Raw genomic sequence first — 26,799 nt, forward strand, 5'->3', positions numbered from 1 at the left:
CTTTTCCCATCAGCTTTCCAGCCCTTAGCCGTGGGAGGCTTCTTCTCCCACAGCACTTCTGGCAGGCTTCAATTCTAATCTGAAAACTGACCCCTCCCATTTTAAGGGCAACGCGTTATTGGTAGTTCTTATGTTAGGGAGGGGACTGTGGTAGAGCATCTGTGTTGCTTGAAGAAAGTCCTTGGTTCAATCCCAGGCATCTCCAGGAAGAAATGGGAAAAGGCAGTTGCCTGAAACCCTGGAGAGGGTTACATGGCTAGACTTGCTGACCCAGATGGATCATTGTGATCTGACTCAATGTAACACAGCTTAATATCTTCACGTGTTTGTAGCTAGCATCCAAATTCAAAGAAATGACTGTTTCCAGTTTGTATGTACTCCATCAACTATATTCACAAGTCTTGTTTTGGGATTTTTTTTAATGCACATTAGAAGCAAAAATGCCTCCTTTGAGTTGCTTGTTAGTGCTCTCAGGGGAGACTCATTGTACCAAAACTGGAGAACTCCCAGCTCTAAAAGGAGATGGGGAGGGCTCCTAGTTGGGAGGGTGGGGAGACGAGGCCAAACTCTTTGTCGTTTCAAATCCATCATGTTTTACAACCTGCTTTCAAAGAGGCTTAGCGCTGAGAGTGGCCAGAGCTGGAATTGGCTCCCATCTGGTTTTCATCTTCCACTCCAAGCAGGAGATATCAAAGGGGCTGAGGGGTTGTTTATGATGCTGCACGGATCCTTGTGAGACTGTGGCATATCACTGGAGGCTCCCCCACCTCTCTTTATGAGCTGTTTTCCCCCACCCTTCATCTGCTTCACTGTCTATTTTGATGTTGCAACTCTGCCAAAATGAAGGGTCGGCGCAAATTTTTCAGAGCCTCTGGCATAAATCTCTTTCGCTCACCCTGTATACGTGACATGATCTGCAAAAGGGCAACACTTAAAAGATCATCTTCTCCCACTCACCTGAATCTTATTATTTTTCTAGCAATATTAGAAATATGTAAAATTCCACTCCTTTCCCTTATCATCCGGGCCTGCTAGCTGCTTTCATATGTGAAACTGGCAGGGTCCCAGGGTATACCCAAAAGATAATGGTAGGGGGGGGGGTCTCCATTCCAAAGGCAAGACTTTGCCTAGATTTTATGTCATAAAGTCTAAATACATGGATCTGAAAGCTTCCACTTTCTCCCCTTCCTTTGTTGTCTCCCTTGTGTTTTTTCTTTTTTTTACTTACAATTAGTTGTAAAATGATCAGCACATGGGAGATGCATAAATAATAATAGATCAGAAGTGCACAAATTCCCAAAACTACAAGGACTGCTTTGCTTTCTTAAAAAAAAATATGTACAGGCACGCACCACTTAAGAAGGGACCACATATATATTGGTGGTCAAAGCACTATAAAGATGCTCTTAATGAGGCACTTATGTCTCCCATAGCCTGCAGCACAGTGTCTGTTTGCGCAACAGAGAGGCTCTTAATGCAAAGATGAGGCAATCTATCTCCAGTAGCCTGTGCAGCCTGTCTGGCAGGGAGTGTCTGTTTACACAACAAAGGCAATAGATTGAACTGAATGTTCACTTAATGATCAGATCGCATAACAGCAGGGATCAGAGATTGTATCCCCATCGCACACCTGTATTAAAAAAAAACCTTTTGAATTTCTCATTTCTAACAATCAATATGCAAACAAATGACACAGGTTAAAAATGTTTAAGTCAAACAAATGAGCCAAGTTACGAGCCAATGAATCAAATGAGCCAATGAATCAAAGGTATGGTTTATTATTAATTAATGTAGGCCACACTTTGGTTTTGCCAAAGGTTGTGTTTGCCCTGCATTAAACAATTAATCCATTTCTGCCCAGCCCACAGGTGTACACATTTGGTCCCTGTTGCATATACGCAACATTGGCCAGAAATGGCTTAAATGCTGGGTATGGCGAGTGTGCTTTTAGGCTTGTGTGCACCTCTGGATCTCTAGAACCTTCTATGGTATTGGCAGCACCAATTGGTGTTGAGTCCTGTTGGGTCCTCTTTGCAAGGTTAAGAAAAAGGAGTCACTGTTACCCCTGTAGAAAGAAACACAGAATATATTGTCAAGCAGAGTGTACGAAATAGCAAACCCACTGTAATTATTTGTAGCATATCACATCATGTAGTTGTGTCTTCAGAAAGTAAGTTACCCACATTGTATGCCAAAATTTGCTGTTGCTTTCTGAAACACTCTTGTACATTAATTTGGATGATTACAGAAAGGCTCCTGGCAAGTGTTATAAGGCAAGCTGTGTCCCATACAACCTTTTGCCAGTCCCTCAGATCTTTTGGGAGGCCTATCTCCAGGTTCCACCATTTGGAGAACATTAGCTCTTATGATGCTAAGGCACCAGCATCGCCCACCCACCCCACCCCCCGGAGGCCCACCATGTCACTCTATGAATTAGCTTGTAATCCGTGGCCAATACCCCCACGTGCAACTTGTGTAGTCCCAGCCTCAAGGCTAACCCATTTTCCTCACCTGTATCTATAATAAATAAATAAAATAATATTTTTTTTAAAGAATTGACTTTCGAAGTTTTATCACGACCTTTTTGTTTCCCCAAGCTTTTTGAAATATTGCTGCAGTAGGCTCTTGGATACCCTGTAATTGTTTGCCATTCCAAGGATGTTTGCTTCTTTCTTAACATTGTGTCCCTATTTAGAAAGGTATATTAAAAATACATGAATATTCCACTTGTTTTCAAGGCTGTTTTCACTCATGACTTTTAGAACATTTTGTCTCTAGTTTGAATTGAACCTACAAATATGGCTCCATGCACCACGCTAGGCAGGAAATAGCCATTTTTAAGTTGAGCTAAAAAAAATGTGCTGCTGTGTGCATGGGAGGGAGGGAAAGCTTGTATATTGCGAGAACTCAGGGGAAGGAAGGGTACAGCACACTGTGGGATACCTGTTGTCAAGGCCCAGGCCACCTAGAAGAAGGGTGGAAGTCATTTGCTTTACCTCAGTAGTGTCCCCATCTGCAGTGCTTTAGTTTTCCCCATAGACAGCCACTGGGAGAAAGTAAAGGGGTCACTCAAAGGCATCAGTGGGTTGGGGTCCAAACTTATTCCCTGCCCTTGAGGACCCCCAGCTCTTGAGAATCAAGCAGGCTCTTATCTGCACAGCCCATCCTGGGTTCTGGTATGAGAAGGAAAGTTGGGAGCAGGGCTCTCTCTGAAGAAGGATGACACCCTCTCGAAACGTGGCAGTTTAATTCCAACAGTCTGGTTGACACATATGGTCTCTGTGTGTGTTTAATATCCCTCTGAACAGTTGTGGGATCTTTAAAGACACATGTGATCTGTTCCTGATCCCCGTTCTTGTCACAGTGAAAAACAGTGTCTGGGCTGTCTTCCTGGTTTCTCCCACCCTAGGACATTTCTGGAATTGTTGCATTTCGAAGAATGCGAAAATATTAACATTTGGCTATCCACTACCCAAGCCACTGTGATGTGATAGTACAGCAGCAAAGGACAGAAAAATGGGTTTAAGAGCAGCAATTGTTGGTACTACTATTTTCCTGTTATTGTAAGCAGTCCATATATCCACTCTTGACAGTGTATCGGATTTTCTCAGTCCCCAGAGAGCATTTTTATCTTGTCCATCAGGAAATTCAGCATGGCTACCATGAAAGCACTTCAGTTGCTCTAGCCTTGGTATTCAGTCATGAATGCTCCTCACATTACAGCTGCTTAATGCAGTAGGTGTGGCTCAAAGACTGACATTTCCTGTGATGTTTTGGGTGAAAACTGCTTTCATGTGCCTGTATAGGACTGGGAAAACAGAAGGGGGGAAAACACTGCCTAAGGAGTCCCTGTTGTTTCTCTTTCAGGTGGGGTCTGGTGCTGGTGAGGGCTTCACTGTCAACATTGCTTGGACAGGTGGCCTCGATCCGCCCATGGGGGACCCGGAGTACTTGACTGCATTCCGGTATGCCTTGCCTCTTCAGCCTTGCCTACAGTGTCTGTTTTCTAGTGCCAGCAGATAATAGTGTCTGTTTTCTAATAACCCTTGGCAAGAACCTGGGGATCAAATTTGTGGTATTTCAGAAATTTCTCTTTCTATTTACGCTGCTGGTAATTAAACTTTCAGTGGAACATGCAGTTAATCTAGATACATCTGTATGTCTTCATCTCCATGGGATGGTACCAGGAGCTGTAAAGAATCTCTGCTGGCTGGACATGCTGCCTGCCAGCCAGCCAGCCAGCCCATGCGGACTTCCAGAACAGTGTGACCAAAAGAAAGATCTTGGCCCTAAGCAGTTTACAGCAGGGGGCAGAGAAAGAATGAGCATGTACCCAAGGGAGTACAGTCCTCTGCAAGTCAGATTTAAATAAGCCTTTCAGGACCTGAGCTGAGTCTTGCAAGATTTCTGCTCCTGTGCTTGTTCTTGACTGCCCACAGGAGAGTAGATCATGACTTACCAAGCCATGTTAGAATACAGTATTCAGATCAGTTCCTGCAATCTGTGTTCAAGGCTAGAACTGTAGACATAAGAACATAAGAACAGCCCCACTGGATCAGGCCATAGGCCCATCTAGTCCAGCTTCCTGTATCTCACAGCGGCCCACCAAATGCCCCAGGGAGCACACCAGATAACAAGAGTCATCCTGGTGCCCTCCCTTGCATCTGGCATTCTGACATAACCCATTTCTAAAATCAGGAGGTTGCGCATACACATCATGGCTTGTACCCCATAATGGATTTTTCCTCCAGAAACTTGTCCAATCCCCTTTTAAAGGTGTCTAGGCTAGACGCCATCACCACATCCTGTGACAAGGAGTTCCACAGACCGACCACACGCTGAGTAAAGAAATATTTTCTTTTGTCTGCCCTAACCCGCCCAACACTCAATTTTAGTGGATGTCCCCTGGTTCAGGTATTATGTGAGAGTGTAAAGAGCATCTCCCTATCCACTCTGTCCATCCCCTGCATAATTTTGTATGTCTCAATCATGTCCCCCCTCAAGCATCTCTTTTCTAGGCTGAAGAGGCCCAAACGCCGTAGCCTTTCCTCATAAGGAAGGTGCCCCAGCCCCTTCTGCCCACAGTAGTCTAAGCTACATAAGAGATGCTTAGCTCAGAACTGCGAGCTTGAGTAGAACAAAAACTTAATTGGGAGTTAATATAAACAGAAACTTTAGATGGGAGTAGGCTCTGCTGAAGGCAGGTTGCAATTGATCTATGCTTAGGGTTCTTTTGAACTTTTGGCAGGGATATTTGCCTTAGTTTTTTGTTTCATGCATTAGACTGTGATATTCTTGCTCCTAATGGCTTTCAGGATTTCCAAGTATCAGCTTAGTTGTTGTTTTGTTTTTTTTAATCCATTGAGAATGTTCAGCAGAGTTTAGGGCGAAACATCAGGTTACTGTCTAGACTTGATGAGCATGGCCTTGAAACCCTGAAAATGAATTTCTCATTAGGTGACAACTCCAGCCACAGAAGCCTTAGTTTCTGCATTAAAAACTTAAATCTGCATTTTAACCCTATAACATGAAACTTTGTAATATGTGTAGTTAGACAATATTCCTACAGGTACTGTGAAAGCATTTTTAGTGTTCTTGGCTTTTCATGGTGTGGGATTGAGGGCGGGAAAGACTTTGAGTCAGCAGTGGTACCTAAAGCTGTAAGATGGAGCATGTATAGTTGGAAGTGAGTCTCCCTTTCAGAGTTCCAGGTAAATATGGCTAAATGTAGAATTGGGTTGTAAATTTCTCTTCCCTGAATTGTGAAAAGTTGCACACACACCTCTGCTGGCAGCTCTGGCCACCCCTGGTGATCTTAGTGATACATCTGGAAAAGTGCAGAACCTCAAGTCAAGGTTCTGTCCAACTTTTGTTAGCTGGACAGACTTTGTTCTATCTAGTTCTGTCCAATCTCTTCTTTATGTCATGGGAGCTACTGCAGCATAACTCCCTCCCACATTGTGCAGGTAATGACAGAAGCCACAGGTCGTGTGCTGAATTCCCTGTAAAGGGACCCCTTCTCTTCCAGTGCAATATTGCAACAAAGTTGCAATGCTGTCTCCAGATGTTTGGTGAAGACACCACGCTCCAGCTGGTTGCCCAGCTCCATGCTGCACTGAGCTTGGGGTGGAGCTGTGTGACCCTGTGGCCACACAGCTTAGAGGGAACACTGGTCACGTGGGAAAAGCCTGTGCTGCACACAAGGTTCTCCTTGTGCCAGCACTGCCCCAGTTTCCAAGAGGGCCTGGGACTTCCCATCATCCTCATGCTTAGCATTTCTGTAGCTTTTGTAGGGTGTTCAGATCATGCACGTTGTTTTCTTCATATTTCTTACAACAATCCTGCAAGGTAGATCAGTATTTATTAGCCACATGCTGCAGATTGTGGGAGTTGGCTGAAACTGAGAGTGTCTTGCTTATGGCCACTTACTGAGTCTATGGCAGAAGCAGGCTCAAGCAAGGACCTCTTTAATTTGTGGCTTAGAGCCCAATCTTATTATTTCCCCTCCCCCCATGCAGCAATGCCAAAATGGCTATAGTTGCATCCTATGGTGGGGGGGGGCAGTCCAGGAGGTCTCCTCTGGGGACAACCATTCGCTTACCCGACGATATGCTTCCACAATCCTAGGGAGATTACTCGGACCTATGCTACCAAAATTGCTGGTGCAGATCTGCATGAACTTGTACTGCAGGATCCAGTCACAGAATGGGAAGAAGCTGCATGCCATTGGTTCTCATGCTGCAGATTGACTGCGTGAAGGGCTTCTAAGAATTTAATTCTGCCATGTGGCCAGAGCCAGCTCTCCTCTCCCCCCCCCCCCCGGCTCAGGCCCCATAAGCAAGGTTGACAGCGCTTGGCGCAACCCCAGCTTGGAATCGCAAACCCAAGACATGCCAAGGCTAGGCTTTGGCAAAAGGCCACCCTCCCACAGCTGCCCAGCACATGTGCTTTGATTGCACTTGAAAGGGCTCTATAAATAGCTTCCCCCCACTGCACACAGAAATGTAGCTCCCAGGCCCTACGGATATCGTGCCTCTTTGAGTTGCTTGCCAAGCATGACCCAGCTGATGGATGGGTCTTTGGAGAAGGCTGGGATTTTCATCCCAGTGGGCATGTCTGGGGGGCCTGTTGGGTTCTCTGCAGGAGAGCTGGGAAAGACTTGCACAGCAGGGCATCTCAGAAGGAACTTGAGTCTCTGCCAGTTTACCCTTGGCGTTGCTGGGCATGGGTCCAAGACCATTTGCTCCCTTTGTATCCCCGGGGAGTGCTGGGGAATAGCTTCCCCATAGAAATGGAGGTTATGGGTTGCTTTCATCCAGACGGAGGCCTACAGAGTCTGGAAATGGCTCTCAAAAGCAGGTCAGATGACAAAAAGCTCAGGAACTGTTTGAGTTCAGCTGAGAGGCAAGGAGAGGAGATGGAGGCTTCACTGGGCTGTTTCAAACATGCCGAAGGATCTGAAAAAGGAGGAGCAGAACAGTGGTTGCATTTACTGTATGTGATGATACCATAGGAATTCAGCACAAGATACAGTAATGGGAGTGAAATTTAACTTCTTGAAAGTCTGTTTTATTTGGTTGTGTTTTTGGCCTGGTTTTTGTAAAAAGCAGGTTTTCAGCTCTTACGGCTTTGTAAATATGCTGCTTTGTGCCAGGCGTCAATACCAGGAGCTTTCAGTGTACTAGCACTATACCAAAATTGCTACCCAAGTTGGCTCAGTTCTGGTTTCTCCCTTTTGCAGGACAGTCGTGATGCCAATTGCTCACGAATTCTCGCCGGACGTTGTGCTGGTGTCTGCGGGCTTTGATGCAGCCGATGGCCACCCTCCCCCTTTGGGAGGCTACAAAGTCTCTGCCAAATGTAAGGCATCTTCAGTGACAGGGAGTTTGTGGGGAGCTCATTAGCCAGAAAAGCCAGCGACACCTGAGAGGCAAGAGCAGTGTGGAATATGCAGATTCTATGAACACTACTGTTGCGGATGATGGCCTGGAAATGAAACCATGTATTCCAGGCTGACTTGGGCCATGAATTGGGGGAGTGGAAGATTAGGGTGAGTCTGTATAGTATCCCTCTATAAAGACTTTGATGAGATGATTTGTGGAATACTGAAGCACATTTCCTGTAAGTCACCATCCGTTGAAAATATGCCCGTAGTCATGTGAATCGGCCATATTTGTGGGGAGAGAAGTCTTGGGGAGACAGACAGACGACTGTAGTTAGATCTGTTCAACAGGGAGTGGTAGGGGGGGAAGAGGGAAACCATCCTGTCTGGATAGGTTGATGCTCTGCCGTCCCCAACAGTGTTGGGCCTCTATAGCTAACACTTTTGTTTTCCTTGGTTTCTTCCTATAGGCTTCGGCTACATGACTAGGCAGCTGATGAGTTTGGCTGGAGGGGCCGTTGTTCTTGCTCTGGAGGGGGGCCACGACCTGACGGCCATCTGTGATGCTTCAGAAGCTTGTGTGTCTGCCCTGCTGGGTAACGAGGTATGGGGAACCTGTGCCTGCCACTCTGGGGTTTTTCACTTCACGTAGAACTTGTTTTCAGTGCCAGGCCCTCAGCTTTAGGACAGGTGCCCCCCCTTATCCGTGGGTGTTAGATTCCTGCTGCTGCTGCAGATACTAGAAACCCTACAAGAAGCAATTCACGGATATTCCCTTCCATCATGCAAATGACTTACCGTTGTCTGATTGTAGCCCTTCTGTTGCTGTCTCCTCTGTCCCTGTGCTGGGCAAGCACTACAGAAAGCAGTTTGGAGGACTGAAAACAATGCAACACTTAGTACTGTGTTGTTTTCAGCCCTTCAGCTCTTCCTGCTTCCTGTTAGCATTTGCAAGCAGCAGAGAGATAGAAGAGGCAGCTACAGGAGGGCTGCAATCAGACAAAGATGGTGCATGATGGGTGGGGATTTGTCAACCATGGATACAGGACCAGCGGATATGGGGGGCATCTGTATTATTATTCCATCTATGCCTTTAGCACTTTACAAACTTGAAAGTCAGATCCATGTTCCAAGAGGTTCCTAATAGAAAACGGACGCAAGGGAAACAGAGGAATGTTTGCCAGAGCATACTGTAGAGGAGAGTGTATCTGCGTTTATGCAGAATGCTTGCTTAGCCCAATTGAGCGCTGAGAGCCTACTTTTGCGCTCAGGGTTTTATGTCTGAATTTAGGGTTTGTACAAACAACAAACCTCTAGAGATATGGTGGTAGAGGGAAAATAGTTCCCCCTCCATGCCGCAGGCAATGCATGCTTGTTTTTCTCTTGCAATCCACATTGCTAAAGGTTCTGGGAAGTGCCTCAAGAGATGCTCAGTAGAATGCAAAACCTCTCCACTGAAAGCAGACTAACATTATAGGGATCACATCTGTCCATCCCATTTTTATCTTGCCTTTCCTCGATGGAGCTTGGAGCACTCTGAATAGGGCTTTTCTTTCCTTTTTGTTCTTACAATAACCCTTTGAGGTTGGTTGTGAGTGAGTGACTTCCCGGAGGCTACTTCATGGTTGTAAAGGGATTAGAGTCCACACCTCCTTAGTTCAAACCTGACACTCTTTCCCACTGTTTCCCAAACTTCTGATAATAAGGCATACTTTTTTTCTTGAATTAACCCACTTCTACCCAGCCCACAGGTGTACACATTTGATCCCTTTTGTGTATATGCAACTTTGGGCAGAAATGGCTTAAAATTGGGGAGACACTTTACTTGTACCTGTGAAAATATTAACCTTTAGGGTTTGAAAGGGTAAAAATTGCCCACCATAAGTTCCTGTGGAAGTTGCTCAGTACAGTGATTCCACAGCAAGGAATCCAGTGATTCCAGTTGCAAGGCTGTGGCTGCTACCACTTTAGCATTGAGGATTTTCCTTTGTGACCACCATGCAGTTTCATTTGTGAGCGTGCAGGAGCATGTCCGGTCATTCACTTGGGCACATGACTGTGCATGGATTGCTTTGGAAGGTTGCCCGCAATTCACCTTTGGTGTCTTTGAGCAAATCCGTATCCAGTCTTACACATTGATCAGTCTCATCATCAGGGCCTGCATGTACTCGCACTTAAATTTCAGATTGCACAGAGCATGCCCTGAAGACAATAGTTCCAAGTAACCATCCCTGTTTTATTCTGCAGCTGGAACCCTTCCCAGAGGAGACCCTACAGCAGAAGCCCAATGTCAATGCAGTGCGCTCCTTGGAGGCTGTGATCCATGTGCAGAGTAAGTGGAGAGGAGGCCACTCGCCCATCCAACCCTTGTCCCACCATGCTGTATTGGGACTGATTCCTGGGGGCAGGTTCCATTTCTTACCTTTTTACTGCAAGAGTCATTTGGCATTCTAGAGTTGGAGAAATGCATAGCTTTAATGTAATGGGGCCAGCAGCATCCCTAGGGTTTCAGAACATTGTCAGAACCCACAGTATGACCTTGGAGGTTGTAAAAGGGACTGAAGAGAGAAAGAGTGTCCATAACAGTGGAAACTTGGAACAGACCAAAGTGGTAAGAGACGGTGGTCTACACAAGTGGCAGATCATACAATAAAACCGTTTCTGGATTCAATCATGTCTTTATGAAGCTCAGGCATTCCAGGACTGAGTCCCCTCATCCTCCTCTTTCTACTGCTTCTCTTCCCATCCCATTTGCCATGTTTTTGTGGACTGTGAGCAGGGCCTTGTCCTTGATTTTAATAAAGCAAAAGCTTATGACACCTTCAGATTAGAGGGGGAAATTGCATGTTTGAATATTCTGCTTTTTAAACTGCTAGATGTCAACTGGCTGAATTCTTCTTGATATGCTAGTAGGCTATGTGCAGGGATTATCTCCCGCACCTACCTACCTATGACCAAGCATTCAATGTTTCATCTGTAATCTGAAGTGGTACAGTCCAGCTACGGTTCTTGCCTTGTGATCAGCTCTTTGCATAGACCAGGCTTGAGATGAACTGAATAACCAGATGGGGATATCCCTTGTCTGGGAAACGAGACGTTAGTCAAAAAGCATGCTCAGGATAGCCCCGTTGTGAACATAGTGATCACGCATGGCTACCCAACTCAGTTGGCAGCATCCCTAAGTTATAGAGTTGGAAAACGGGTCCTGACACCTGTAAAATTCTAGCCTTAGCACTTCTCAGGCCAAGTTCCCCTTTCTGACCGGCGTGATAGGACAGCTTTCACCTTGCTTCTTTCTTCCAGGCCAGTACTGGAGCTCTGTGCGTCGCTTTGCTCCCACCTTGGACTATTCGTTCCTGAAAGCACAGCATCACGACACAGAAGAGGTGGAGACTGTGACAGCATTGGCCTCACTTTCTGTGATGACAGACAAAAGGTGATTGTGCCTCTTGTCCTCCAGCCTTCAAAACCAATCAAATTGCAGAATTGTGTCCAAGCTGCCCATTGTGGATGGATTGGAAGCATGCTGCAAACACCGAATTATTTGAGTTGTTTATTTCTATAGGCTGAATGCCTCAGCAAACAGTTCTGCCTACGGAAACGCCAAACTTTTTTCTTTTTAAATCTAAGAGACATTTGACTGTTGGAACTTTTAGGTCAAAGAAATCCATGCAAATAGAACAAAGACACTTTTTCCATGGCAATTCCCATTGCAGCTCCGCTGCCATTAAATGCTTTGGAACCTCCAGCCGTTCAGTCCTGAATAGCGATTGAGCAGCAGTGCATCTGCTGGGAAGATATCAAGGCTTCCCAGTCATTGAGAAGTGAAATTCTTATCCTGCATTTGGGACTCTTCAGAACCAGGAGCAGCCATCACTGAATAAAGATCTAGAGCAGGACTATAGATAAACAGCATTTGCTTTGGACCTGGGAATTGGAACTCTAACATGAAGTGCAGTGGGTGGCCCTGGGCAAGTCTGCCCTTCAGGATTGTTGTGCCTGAGTTTCTTGGGAGGTGGATATAAGTGTGGCCAATTAGCAACCAATTGGTTGGCAACCTTCAGTCTCGAAAGACTATGGTAGAAGCCTACAGCACCTGGTATTCCCAGGTGGTCTCCCATCCAAGTACTAACCAGGCCTGACCCTGCTTAGCTTCCGAGATCAGACAAGATCAGGCATGTGCAGGGTAACAGTCTGTTCATGTATACTCCTCCACTCCTGTCTCCACAGGAAAAGAACCTCAAAAACCAAGGAGACATAAGAACATAAGAACATAAGAACAGCCCCACTGGATCAGGCCATAGGCCCATCTAGTCCAGCTTCCTGTATCTCACAGCGGCCCACCAAATGCCCCAGGGAGCACACCAGATAACAAGAGACCTCATCCTGGTGCTCTCCCCTACATCTGGCATTCTGACTTAACCCATTCCTAAAATCAGGAGGTTGCGCATACACATCATGGCTTGTACCCCATAATGGATTTTTCCTCCAGAAACTCGTCCAATCCCCTTTTAAAGGCGACTAGGCTAGACGCCAGCACCACATCCTGTGGCAAGGAATTCCACAGACCGACCACGCGCTGAGTAAAGAAATATTTTCTTTTGTCTGTCCTAACCCGCCCAACACTCAATTTTAGTGGATGTCCCCTGGTTCTGGTATTATGTGAGAGTGTAAAGAGCATCTCCCTATCCACTCTGTCCATCCCCTGCATAATTTTGTATGTCTCAATCATGTCCCCCCTCAGGCGTCTCTTTTCTAGGCTGAAGAGGCCCAAACGCCGTAGCCTTTCCTCATAAGGAAGGTGCCCCAGCCCCGTAATCATCTTAGTCGCTCTCTTTTGCACCTTTTCCATTTCCACTATGTCTTTTTTGAGATGCGGCGACCAGAACTGGACACAATACTCCAGGTGTGGCCTTACCATAGATTTGTATGCTATATGAGACCATATGCTTAGCATCTGTCTATCCATTATTGGGGCCGGAAACAAATTTATCACTTACATTTTCTGCAGCCTTTTCAAAATTATTACTATTATTATTAAAAATATTTATTTATTTATTTACTGCTTTCAACAACAAAAAGTTCACAAAGTGGTTTACAGAGGAAAATCAAAAATAAATGGTCCTTTGTCCCCAAAGAGCTCACAATCTTAAGATACTGAAGAAACACCAGCAAGGTCACTAGAAAAGACACTGTTCTGGGGATACTCTTCTAAATATAAGAGGAGCACCACTTGGAAAAAGTGCCTCTTTGCCCAGTTAGCAAGTGTCAGAATTATTTAATGCAGAATGTATGTGCACCTTCGACCCACTGTAGCCAGGAACAAAGCAGCCTCCGCTACTGCATTCCAAACCCTTTGAACAGTCTTAAAGAGCAGCCCCACCTGGAGTGCATTGCAGTAGTCAAGCCTTGAAGTTCCAGATGTGTGTGTATAACAGTTGCCAAGTCTCTGTTCTCTACAGCACTTTTAAGCTTGTCTTTAAAAGGCTCCTCATAACAAAGTTTCAGACATCTCAGGGCATATCTACATTTTCCCTGATCCAACTTAACTGTCATTATTCCCCCTCAAAGAATCCTGGAATTTGTAATTTTGTAGTTAACGTAGCCCCACACACACACACGTCCACAGAACTACAGTTCCCTGGGTGAAGGAAATTGCTCTTAAATGTCTGAGGTGCAGGTATGCCTTTAAGCCTATGGGTAGAGGTGTGAGAAAACCGTTTTATTTTTTCATGGATTTTGGTGTTTTCCAAAGGTAGAAGTGCAGAAAACAGTGTTAGGTGTTTTTTATTCTAAAGTTACATTCTGATTATAAATTATAATCGTTCTAAAAGTGTACTAGGTAAGTGGTATAATGTCAGCAAATGCAGCCACAGTCATTACCCATCCACACACCCTCCATTAAATAATAAACAAAAACCATATAAAATGGTTTTAATCTTTTTGCAGGTTTCAGGGGGTTTTTTGTTACAAAAATGAGAAGTGCAGAATGTGGTGTTGGGTGTTTTATTTCATTGTCACCATTTTCTCCCACCTCTCCCTGTGGGACTTCAACATCCCTATGATTGCATGAATGTGTTCCCTTAACTGGCCTTTCTCGGTTTCCTCTGCTTTAGGCGGCAGGATGAACCAATGGAAGAAGAGCCAATGAACCAGTGAAGGCCTGCTTCATCTTCCAACAGGAAGGCACTTCCTTCGTGGCTTGCTACTCGCATCACAGCTCTGGATCCCACCTACTGTGCAGTCTGTGTTACCCTGAGCCATGAGACTAGGCAGAAGCTCTGTAGCAGGGGCAATGTGGCAGATCACCCAGGATTAGTAGCTGCCCTGGGGGGCTGCCCCATGTGGAACTCCAACGTACAAGGAGCAACCCTCAACCTCTGTATACTCTGAGAATAAACTTGCGTCACAAAAGTGCCCAGTGGGACACAGGGAACTGGATGCAGACTGCAAAACTGGAGTGTTTTGCTCTGACGGTGGGACAGCGCCTTTTTCCCTCCAGAACCAAAGACACCCCGTGGAGAGATCCTGCTGGAGAGGAGCCAGAATATTATTGTCCCTATTTCTCTATCTCTCTCTCTCTCACTCTCTCTCTCTCTCTTTTCCTAAGCAAGGCTTGTCATCTTATTCCATCATTGCCCCCACATCATGGGAGCTGGACTTTACAAAGCAAGAACTTTCAGAAGAAGACCTTTGATGGAAAACCATTGTCAGCATCTTTGAGGAGTGAGACGGACCAGTTCCTACTAACCACTGTCCCAAACCCACCTTTTTGTGGTCCAGGACCTCCCTAATTTGCACTATATACAGATCCTCCAGACATGGACTTTGTCTACTTTTCTTAGAACTTATGGGAACAAATTGCAACTCCTTGTAGACTCAAGCTCTTGACATGACCATTCCTCCAGCATCGAGGTGCTATGTAAATATACAACTCCACGGTGCTTGTTGCTGGCTGGTTTGCCCTCATCCATGAAAGCAGGGAGCTGCATTCCAAAGAGCAAACTTGGGGGGAGGGATGAGGGGAGAGAAAATAAGCAGGACAGTTTGTCCTATGCCCCCAAGCAAAATTTAGAATTTGGATTCCTGCAAATCTTTTTCTTTTTTTAAATTTTTAAAAAAGTTTCCATTCTTCATGGTGTGTTGGAAAATGTGCGAGTGGTGCCTCTTTAAATGCTCCACTTGCCCTGATGGGAGAGTTCCTGTCTTTTGCATAACTGCCTGTCACTCCTTTTAAGGCCTTATGGAGGGGCAGCTAATTTTCACCACTTGAGGGGCTGCTGTCAGAATGACAGATTTCCTATAGTAAAAAGCACTTGTGTTGAGGGGGGGGAAGGCATACGGATTCCATGTAGATCCCATGTGCAACTCTTGCACAGGCTTCTATATTTCTGTGTGTACGTTCAGTCTATGTCTACAGGAAAGGCATGAGCAATTGTAGCTTCCCAGCATATGAGTGATAGCCACCCACAACAACGATCCATGCGCAGTTTGAATGCTTTTTCCTACATTGAAGCACTTTCCACATAGGAAGTTTGTTGCATTTGAAAGGGTCCTAAATCTCACTGCCTGCTGCCAGATTTGGAGAGAGGAGGGGGCTGCATCGCTGTCTGGAGGCCAGGCAGCACTGGGGAAACATGTTACAGTGTACAGACCATGTATAGAAACCGCTGGATCTAAACCAATCAGTAAATTGAGCCTTTGCTGCAGCCCAAGTATGTTGCTTTTTTGTAGCCAAGAGCAAAGCTATTCACATATTTTGAGCTCTGCTGTCATTCTTCAAACACCATCCACAAAATACAGATCCCAAGACCTGTCTTTGCATGGAGTCGTTTCATTCAGGGCCTGCCTTGAGTCATCTTGTAATAACAACCTATGTTTATAAAATTTACACAGAACCAAGGCAGCTAATTAAGTACACTCCAAGAAATTATGATGGAAAAATCCACAGCTAAAAGCAAATATCATTCCTATCAAATAAATCACTGTTATACCTTACTTTATTTTATTTTTATTCTTATAAAAATAGGAGGGAATTACAATAAGAACACACAGAATATCTTAGAAGTGAAAACATCCCATTATTTTATTGATTTAGATCAGGGGTCTCCAAACACTAGCCCGAGGGCCAGATGCGGCCTGCGACAAGCCTCTTTCCAGCCAACAGCAAGTCTCTGATCCCCTGCAAGCATCTTGCACCACCAAATGTGACCAGAGCTGTGCTCCAGTTGCCTTTGGAGGGTGTTCTTAGGGCCGGGGAGGCCATGCACCTCCTCTCAGAATGCCTTCTAAAGGCCTAAAAACATCACTTCCTGGCTTTCCTGAAAAACCAGGAGTGACTTTTTGGGCCATCTGAAGGCCTTAGGCTTTCTAATGTATTTATTTAAATTTTATATTTAAACTTAGTTTTTCCGGCCCTTGACACCATATTTGATGTGGCCCTCTGGCCTAAAAGTTTAAAGACCCCTGATTTTATATCCTGCTCTGTCCCGTGGCTCAGAGTGAGTGGGTTTTACTGGTTTTTTCACATGAGCCCTCAAGGGACTTGTGGTCTAATTGGTTAAAGGCTTTGGGAGATAAAAGAAGCCAACTGAGTTTAAAATACCTTTTTAAAAACAAAAAAGTAAGTAATTGAGCAGCTTAATTCTGTTCTTCCCCTTATTAAAAAAAAAAAAGAGAGAGAGATGATTAAGAAAATACGAGAAAACAGCAGTCTGATTCTACCTTCCCCAGAAGAAGTTGCAACCCCTCCCCTTTAGCTCATAAATTGCAACACTCAGTCCATCTGACCATATCTTCCAAATAACGTGCAGTACATCACACACATTTGTCTTTTAAAAAATCAAGCACCGCATACCACATCATACAAAATCCGCCTTGAACAACCATCAAAAGGGCAGTGCTCAGTGGCTAGCCTTTGAAGAGGTGCTGCAGAGTGAGATGGGGTGTGTGGAGTGTGCGCTTCATTCCAGGGTCGGTTGTTATAACAACTGGAGTTCTGCTCAGAAAGTAGACAGGTCCTGGGCTCTTCCTCTTCTGAATTTGTATCCACAATCAATGGTGACAGGTGACCGGAATGGTGAATGGTGACAGGAAAAGGTGGTGCAGAATAGGATGGGAAATGGTGTCTCTGGAATTCTATGGCGGATCTTCACTCTGATCCTAGATGCTCTTCATTTCCAGCAGCAGAGTCAACACTGTGTCGGTTATTGTGTGTGTAAAATGGTAGGGAAGGCGTTGCATCTCTTTATGAAGATTTAGTAAACTGGAGGCTCTGGCAAACCACCCTAGGAAAGGAGTTTCCGAATAATGGGGCAACCACAGAGAAAGCCCTTCCACACCCTCAGCTGATAGTCCAAGCTGACATATTAAGGAGGGCCTTCTCCTTCCAGGAGCTGAACTTCCCAGATTTCTGAAAAACACCAGAACGGTTTCCTGGATGCTCAACAAACAGGAGCGTTTGGCCAGCCTGGGACTTTCCTAGGTCAAACGGCGCTCTCATGTACAAATATGCTTACCCACTGATTCACTGATGACCTGTCTGGAATTGGGCTGTTTCAGAAGAGGTCACAAGGTTCAGGTGCTGAAATTGGGCAGGGGAATTGCCAGACCGTATTAGGCATCCTGCTGTCGGCTAAGTGGAAAAGGGATTGGCCTGCAGCCTTCAGAGGAAGGGACCAGCGCAACCACGGGAAGTGAGATGAAAAGGAATTTGGAGGCTGCTAATTGCTTCCAGACCTACTGTGTATATAAAGACAAGGGACTGACTCACAGGGCTGTCAGAATTGTTAGGATACCTTGACCCTAGTTAGAAAGCTGGACTTTGATGCGCGTGGAGCCCAAAACGTCCTCATTACCAAAAGAGTCTGAAAGTGGAAATGTTCAAACGTTTTGCCTCATAGTAAGCAATGCCGCATGTGGGCTGAAATGTTGGTCTAGGAATATTCCAGCACTTTCCATGTACTTACCAACTTTGGGGAGGATTTGGGATCATGTGCTTAACACTTCAGAAGGCAAGCTGGTACAATAGTCATTATATTTGCAGCATACGGGTAGCAAATTTGCCATCGTGTATCAATTGTCAGTGCTTGGGGTTGAGTGCTGATCAGACCTGAAAGAGGGCCACCTGAGGATTATTGTGTCTGTCATATTGTGTCTGTTCAGGGCCCAGGAGTAGTGGCACAAAGGGAGGCTACATGAAGCAGTCGCTATCCCTGTGAACTCTGTGGTCCCTAAGGCCCATGAAATCCCACAGGCCTCCACAAAGCAGCATTTAAATTTTTACAGAAAGTTGATGCCTCTTCCTCTTTTCAAGGTGAGCTGTCCCTACTGGTGTCTTATTTAGGGGGCTGAAGTCCATTTGTTGAGTAGTGTGCCTGTTTTATATTCTTCCCATTGACTTTGTATCATTAACAACAGCTTAACACACCCATGGCAGGTGCAGCTTTTTTGCCATGCCTCCGTGTTTGGAAATGCCAAAGTTGTGGGATTTCTGTAAGCCACGCAGAATCACAAAAAAGATACTAAAACATAAATGGTGGTCACCCCAGCGTATGTTTTCTAAAACAGTCGTGGATATCTGGTACACTTCAAAGCTGAGGCCAAGCAACACGGGAAGCTCCGACTGGCCATATGTGCTTCACCGCAGGAGAATGGCGGGGCGATCTTGAACAGTGAAACTGCTGGAAGGGAGAGGGTTAAGGGATTCATTCCTCCCACACGCAAGCTAGCACTGTAGTATTCTGTGGCAGATTGGTCTGTGGCTGCGTTTTGCAAAAAGATCAAATGGGAGAGGACTACATGTGACGGAACATCACGTGTCGTTTGGCCTCTGCTGGGCTGCCTTCTAGCAAAGTGAGGAATGGAGATTCTGGGTGCCTTGCTCTGGGAGGGAAACTGGGGTAGACTATTTTAAAATGAATATTTAAATCAATCAGCAACCTATTGAGGAGGTCCAAGAAAGTTGGGCAAAACAGGCATTCGTCTCTTAACAACTTTCCGCTTTACAACAGGCAGCGTATACAACGGTGGTCAAAGCACAACACAGAGGCTCTTAATGAGGCAGTCAGGTCTCCCATAGCCTGCTGCAAAGTGTCTGTTTACACCTCTTAATGTAAAGAAGAGGCAATTGGTCTCCAGTAGCCTGTGAAGCCAGCTAGTTTCTGGCAGGGAGTGTCTGTTTACACAACAAAGGCACTAGATTGGGCTGAGTGTTTGCTTAACAACATAATCGCATAACAATGGGGATTGTAGAACATATCCCTGTCATTAAGAGATGCATACCTGTATAATTCTATCCATTGCTCCTTGTGACTATGGCTCCAGACTGCTGTTCTCAATGAATGCATAATATAATCTGATGTTATTAGCCTTTGGAATTGAGGAGGGGGTGGTGATAAAGCAAAGTCTGGTTTAGAGAATGGTGAAGCTATCTTATATATATATACTATGGGCAATGGGGAGGCATGTTTTTGTCCTCTGCCTGCTTAACTCTTCATGTAGCTAATAGGGTTCTTTTCTCAGGAGCCTCAAGTCTTTCAGAAACTGCTCCAGGACAGAAGGAACACGGGCAGACAATCAGGAAGGGCTGAAATCTGGGGTGCCAAGTTCCATGATCTTTTAACATGATCTTTTAACTATCATATACTTATGAACATCACACACATGTTGTTCACTACCATCAGTAGTATGACAAGACCATTAATCATGTATAACTCATTGTAGCCTAACCCATTCCCCTTTTGTTAGCCCTGTCCATTAGTGTACATGTTCACACACCTTTCTTCATGCTTCATCTTTCTAAAAAGTAATTTAATCCAAATATTTAATCATATTTACAACTTCACACTAGAGGGGGAAATGGGGCAAGGTATGGCACCAAGAGAAGCCAGTGCCCAAGCCTTATTGATTGACCTGTAATGTTGTTGGCAACCTTCAGTCTCGGAAGACTATGGTATCGCGCTCTGGATGGTGGTTCTGGCACAGCATCTAGTGTGGCTGAAAAGGCCGATTCGGGAGTGACAATCCCTTCCACACCGGGAGCAAGTGCAGTCTGTCCCTGGTCTGTCTCCTTGGCTGTGGGCCTTCCTTCTTTGCCTCTTAGCCTCAGACTGTTGGCCAGTCTGACTTGTATGCTGACACCTAAGAGCCCTTCAGAGTGGCTCACGTTTGATGAAAAACATTTTCCTCCTCCCCTTCCTCAGAAACGATGTTTCTCTGGAAGGGGAGGAGCACAGTTCAGCTTAAAAAGCACATCAGGTCAAGGAGGCCATGATGGATCCCACCTGACAGGCTTTCTTCTAGTGTCACTGCAAAACCTCATACCAGGAGTCCTCTGTAACTCATTGTCTGCCCAATCCTATGCATGCCTACTCAGAAGTAAGTCCCATTAGAGTCAATGGGGCTTACGCCCAGTAAAGTGTGGATAGGATTGGGCTGTGTAACTGGTCACTTTCAATACTGCTTACCTAAAATACTTCCTTCCATCTAGCCTTACATCTGCATAGCATAAGAAAACCTAGCATGGCCAGAAATGTGTCTGCTAATCAGATGGTGAGGCTTTCAGGAAGGGTTTGCCAGGGGAGATGGGTCTGGTTGGTTCTAAGGAAGAGCCATGGGGTGGGGAGCGGGGGAAGGAACTTGCAATGGTGACATGGGAATTGAGAGATACCAAAGAGTGCTGCTGCTGAGCTTAAAGGGATAGTAGGAGTTCCAGAAGATAAGATCAAAGGTCACCACCACCCAAAGGTATGTGTAGTGGACCACCACATTCAGTTGATAGCATCACCCCAGCAACAGAACCCTCAGGATTCCAGAAGCCCATATAGTACAGTATTCATCAGAATTTTTTCCTTGGCAGATGGATTGGCAAGGCCAATTTTTCTCCAGCACTTATATCTATGCTGAGGATTAAAAACAGTAACTGTTGGATTTTTGCTTGTAGAGGCCCAGAACTTCTCAAAACAGCAACATGATTGCCCATCCCTTAGTGACAAACGTGGAGCAGGGTGAGGAAGATATTTTGCAGCATGAGGAAAGCAGGGGTGGGAACTCAAGTCAGGTGAGTCAGCATCGCTAAAACAGGTGTTTTTTGCTGACTCGTGTACACTCGAATCATGACTCTGGCACTGACTTGAGTCTGAGGCCACTGAGTTCCCACATGTGCAGACTCAAGTCTGTGTCTGAGTGTGCTTGCTTACTTCTTTGTGATGTGTGAAACACCTTGTGGGGCCATATTTCAGACAGGGCAAGCAGCAGCAGGGGAGTTCCAGCCAGGAGGAACGAAAGGGTTAATATTTTGTATGGAGCAAGAGGTGGGAGTGGTAGGCAGGAGCAGGCTGTCTTGTCCATCTCTGAAGGAACGGATGGTCTTTTTTTCTTTCTCTCTGTAAGGCAGGAGCAGTCAAGGGGGTTCTTGCTTTAGGATTGGCTGGAGGGCAAAAAAGGAGGCAGGGAAGCCAGGAAGTGGTTCTTCATGGCTGCAGCTGTTACCTGCGAGGAAGAAGCTGCCTCATTGAATGACAGAATGAGACTACTTCTGAGTAGAGCTGCATAGGATTGGGTCATGGTCTTAAGCCTCCAAGCTGCTGCCACACAACCCTTCTCCCGCTTGCCACTGCTCTCCATCCCACTGTCACCTGCCTTGCCAAGCTCAGACACCTCTCAGTCCCTTTTGGTCTATGCTCTGGCGAGCCTGACCCTGGCATGCCTGATCCAGAAGACACTGATTCAAAACAAAATGACTAAGGAATTTCGGGGAGTGAGTCAGCAAAGGGTGCCCATTCAGACTCGTGCATGAGTCAAGTTGTGGTGGGAGGGGGGCAGAGATTCTGGAGTTGACTTGAGTCTTGCAGTGGTTCCAGGTTTCCATCCCTGAAGGAAAGGTCATGCTACAGGAGAGAGCTGTAACCTGTTCATGGTGAGAGACGGTAACATCAAGTAAGATGCACCTGATTGGTTCAGTTTCCTGTGACATCACACAATGGTCTCAGTGTATGGTGTGAAATGACTTACAATAGTTTCTGTGCTGCCAAGCTCCTACTTGAAGGAGGGACCAACATGAGCAGCTCGGGGGGAAAGCCTGTTTGGATCTCTTCTACATCATGATAAACAAGACAAGGTTGTCTAAGGTAAGTTTAAAGACTGAAGTTGGAAGGCTGCCTGGTACCAGGGCAGGGCCCAGCCGTGGTCCAACATCTTCCAGAGACTGACTTTGCTTCCTGAGAGAAAAATACCAGAGAAATAGGGTCAGTTTTGACAAGCTGGTAACCCTTGGGGGCTGTGATGGGCTGAATGTGGGCTAACAAGCTAAGACTGAAGACAATCCTTCAGTTTGGGATAATTAGTTCTAAACTGGATCTCGGCTGGATCTGTTACTTAATCTTGTTCATAACTTTATATGGTTTTTAGTATTATGTCACGCGCCACACTGAGGGCGTTGGTTGGCTGAAAAGTGATACTGGGGCCAGTCCATCTGTGAGGCCAAATGAGGTGACCTCTCAAGCAGGAGATTGATGGGGAAGGACACACCTCCCATTTGCTCACTTGCCTCCACTGCTTCTCCTCTGACTTCCTAGACTGGAAGAGTAAGAAGGGAATGGCATGGAACAGGGATGTGAGGAAGAGTGATGGGCTAGAGTGTGCATGTCCCACTCTTCCTTTTCCAGACCAAGTTGGCAAACCACCCGGTAAGGGGGAGCAGGATTCGGCATGCTACCTCAAGTGCCAAGAGCCCTGTGGGGTATAATTATAATGCATTCGTATAATTACTGTTTACCTCCTTGATGTGCAAAACTTCACATGTTGGTTTCTCCTGTCCTGACCCAGCTGCCGCTCATGTCACAGGAGCAGGCTTTGCTGGTTTGGTTTCATTGTGTTTCCCCTAGAAGAGGATGACTCGCCCCCTTAAGCAGCATCCCATCTGGAAAGAGTATATTTACCACATTCCACCATCATCTTATACATTGTTCCCCAAGTCTTGGTGTCTTTGTAGTTCTGCAGGTTGTTTACAAAATCAGTGAATAAGACAAGGGTTAGGCTAAAGATTTTTTTGTTGTTGTTAACTTCAAATAAAAACTGAGTTACATTTCACAGGTCAGATGCCCGTTTGCAGGCTGATGCTGTTCACAAAACAAATGATTGGATATCACAGTAATCAAACAATTTGCTTTTGGTCCTTTACTGGAATCAATTGTATTCTCTAAGGGCGTATCTTTAAAAATGACACACATACCAGGTTTCTTGTACCACTTTAACAGCCTTGAAATCCCTCAAAGCATTCTGGGAATTGTGGTAAGGATGCTCAGAATTGTTGGAGAGAGGTTTCAAAACCCCCACATAGAACACAGTTCCCAAGGTTCCCAGGGGAGAAGGAATGACCACTCTTAAGCCTGTAGAGTTGATATATCTACGGAAGAGCATTCTCTCATCATTGATATTTTTCTTTATGCAACTTACGCACATGTTCTGTCCAGCATCCAGGTTGACTTGGAACGCTCAGTTTATGCTTGCAAGGGGCAAAAAAACAAAACGTGCCTGCATTCAGTGGAGCTCAGTGAAGCATAACTGTTCTGCATGTGATTGAGGACTGGATTTGAGCTGGGAAGTGGTCTGAGTTGGCAACTAGATGAACATTTATTGCAGCTTGAATTGTGTTTTAGATAGTAGATAGGGGGATTTTGAGTGGGAAATCCAAACTGGTCACTGCCAAAAAGATATGTGTGTGTGTGTGTAAAATTGTCATTCTAGAGTTGTTTCATTTTTTGTTTTGGTTTTTTAAATGGCCTATAATTATCATGTAGCGGCTGTGAGTTGATAGGGTAGGTGGCAGCACATGCCATACCCAATGAGACCCAGAACTGCAACTTTGACTCTTTTGGAATTTTTTGAACTAGAAAACTTATTGAGTGTCCTATTTGGGGTCAATTAGCAGCTTTGGGGGTGAGGGCAATGTGCATTAGCACCATTGCCGCAGAAAAGGGCTGAAGCTTCCCTCCCCCAAGCCATGGCCAAGCCCCCTCTCCTATTTAGCAAAACTCACTCAAAATCCAAGCCATTGTGTGCTTAAAATAATGTCTTGTTTGACCAAAACTCAAACTAAGATGATGCAAACTAAGGCTCACAAGTCCTGAGCCCTGAGTAGCCCCTCTTTCCATTTCCAGGAAGTGAAGCAATAATCCTGAAGATAGTGCTTGTGCAAAATGCACTTTTTTTGCCTTTGAGTAACCATACTCAGATCAAACAACTGCCGAAAGATGAGAGCAAGGCACTATGGTTAATAGAACCCCAGTGTGACCCCGCAATTCTCCCTTTAAGAGATTTGAAGCTCTGGCTAAAGCAGAGGCAGGGAGCAAGTCATTTCAAGAAGGCTAAAGCTCTTGTGGGTTTGGGACTTTACTGAAGACTTGGCAACCACGTAATCTTTTAGTTAAACCAAGAAGAAAACCAAAGGATCACTGAAGGCAAAGGTGCAACCCCAAAGAAAATGAAAAGCTATCACAAAAAAAAAACCCCTCATATTATTTTTAACATTCAAAAATAAATTAGCTCCTCAAAGAGTTCTGTAGATATTGGTTGAGATCAGCTTGTTACAAGCAAAGTAGTCTATGCCTGCTGGGGTCACTGCTTTGCTACATACACAGTTCTTCCCAGAGCAATTGTGGAAAGGCTGGAGTCTCTACCCTTGGATCCAAATTGGGGCTGTCTTCTCCCATGATGGTGGTGGTGGGCTTGATTTTAAATTGGTGCTGGAGAAGCATATGCCCTGAGGTTCTCTGAGTAGGTATCTTTTGCTGCTCTTGGCTGAGGCAGAGGCAAGTCCGCCTTCTTTTCAAGGGTACCTAGGAAAAGACATATTCACACCATTAAAAAAAAATCAGTACTAAGTAAATTTTAAATATGTGTGAGACAATTTGCATGTGACGTGAGAAATAAAGGCATCCAGAAGAACTCAGCACTCCTATTGGGCTTGGTATAGACCGCAGCAGCCAAGCCACCCACCCCTCCCTGCCAAGAACAGTGGACGTGGCATTTGAAGTGAGAGTCTCTGGGCAAATACTTCAGCCCATGGTAAAAATGTGTCAACCAGCTCACTATACCAAAGTGGGAGCTCACATGCTCTAATGCTCTCCCATGAAAATTATACTCTACCCGTGGATAATTTCTATGTCCAGGGAAAGGTTAGGCTAGAATCCTGCCCTCTCCCTACTTTTCTATAGACAGGGAGATTAAAAAAAATAAGATACAAAAGACTGTTTGCGTATGGATTATGCTTTTATTCTTTGCTGATATACTACTGTCAAAGAGTGGCTACAACAGCAACACTTTTACCAAACGATGAACTGCTGGTGAAGATCTTGGTTCTTTTGGAAACTTCAGATCAAAAAGTGGCAGTTTCTGATTGGCTAGTCTGGCACATATTCAATCAGTACCTTTATTTTATTTTATTTTAATCCAGTCTCCTTCTGGGGCAGTTTATATGTTTCCCCAAAGGAAATTAAATGCACCAAACCCTTTGAGATGGGAGATCGGCTCCTTTGAACTGCATTTCCTTTTGGTTTAAATGAAAGCAGCTGAGATCCTTGTTCTTTCTAGGGATCACAAACCAGATGATACTGTTTTTCATGATCACTTAGGAAAGGCTATGTAACTTTACCTTGCTTTTAACATTTAACTACTCCTAACTAGTGCTAAGTACCTATAGTATAGCCCATTCTCTTACATTAAAATAAGGCTTGACTCCCCACATCCTCCCTGTTGCCTGTCAAGCTAATGTACTATATAAGGCTATCATCAAAGGAAGGTACAAAAACCCCCAATTAAATAGGATGTTTGGTTGAAACTCCTAGGCCGTGTGATGGGGGCAGGAGAGTTATTTCCTTTCAGTGGAACTCTTCCAGGTTTCCTTTTGAGACACTTAGGGTGCAATCCTTACCACACTTTCCTGAGAGTAAGCCCCATTGAACAAAATAGGCCTTACTTCTGAGTTGACCTGGTTAGGATTGTGCCCTCAGTCCCGTTATCCCTTAGGAATCACCACCAATGGATTGGTGGTGATTCCTAAGGGATAACGGGACTGAGGGATGGATTGGTGGTAGCAATAATGTGGGCCGAAGGTGTGTGTGTGTGTTATACTAAGCAAAGTAAAGCAGTTGCACTCCCTCCCACCACCAGTGTCCAGTCAGCCAGATGATATCCCATAATCAAGGATCAGGCAAGATGCTCTTTTCTTGCATTATTCCGGTTTAGGCCTGTTGCTTCTCCCTCCCCCTGACCACTGTGGCTATGCCCCAGACAGCTGGTGGAAATCAAAAGGCTCTCAGTCGCGCCCTCTTGAGTGCCAGGGATTTGAACCAGCCCATAAGCTGCTGCTAGCCCTGTCGCATATGCCACGTGGGCCAAATGACAGCTGCAAAGGGATCTGTCCTGAAGTCTTTTTTCTTTACTTCAGAGCAGCCTGAGGGAGCTGCACATTTGATTGGGAAAGTGGCCCTAGGAAAGAAATGTTATACTTTTCCCTTTTCCATTACTGTTTTCCTTACAGAATTATCCCCCTCCCCAAGCTGCTATTTGTTCCAGGGGGGTGGGGTTGAGGTAAGCATTCCTAATAGCACCTTTAAGGAAGGGACAATTTCAGTTGAAGACATGACATGGTGAGCAAGGCTTAAACTTCTCCTTTCTCAGCAGCACATTCCCATTCAAATTATACCACCCAGCTGCTCTGATGTAAAGTAAAAACCCTGGGAGATTCTATCATAGACCTCCCATGACATGTGCAATTGTACCCTTAAAGTGCTTTTGAACCTCTTTCACACATGCAGACCAGCAGCAGGAAAGACAGAAAATGCATTATTCAGTGTCCTGGCAATCAAGGTCGATGATGGTCATTACAATAACATTTTCACCTTCCAGATTTCAGC

At 45.3% G+C, this 26,799-nt stretch overlaps 1 protein-coding gene and 1 pseudogene across 4 annotated transcripts in view; one reads left to right on the forward strand and one right to left on the reverse strand.

Moving 5' to 3' along the window:
- HDAC7 (histone deacetylase 7) overlaps nt 1–15,880 on the forward strand; it is a 207,080-nt gene extending 191,200 nt beyond the window's left edge. For all 4 annotated transcript variants that reach the window (XM_066613846.1, XM_066613848.1, XM_066613845.1 and 1 more), the window contains 6 exons: nt 3,868–3,965; nt 7,742–7,860; nt 8,353–8,486; nt 10,130–10,214; nt 11,186–11,318; nt 13,999–15,880. In XM_066613846.1, the coding sequence (XP_066469943.1) occupies nt 3,868–3,965; nt 7,742–7,860; nt 8,353–8,486; nt 10,130–10,214; nt 11,186–11,318; nt 13,999–14,041 (612 nt within the window). In that variant the 3' untranslated portion in view covers nt 14,042–15,880. The remainder of the gene's footprint in view (nt 1–3,867; nt 3,966–7,741; nt 7,861–8,352; nt 8,487–10,129; nt 10,215–11,185; nt 11,319–13,998) is intronic.
- Nucleotides 11,967–12,084, reverse strand: LOC136642737 (5S ribosomal RNA; annotated as a pseudogene).
- Nucleotides 15,881–26,799: the final 10,919 nt, after the last annotated feature.

The sequence above is a fragment of the Tiliqua scincoides genome, chromosome 2 (assembly GCF_035046505.1).
Source record: "Tiliqua scincoides isolate rTilSci1 chromosome 2, rTilSci1.hap2, whole genome shotgun sequence".
Taxonomy (NCBI): domain Eukaryota; kingdom Metazoa; phylum Chordata; class Lepidosauria; order Squamata; family Scincidae; genus Tiliqua; species Tiliqua scincoides.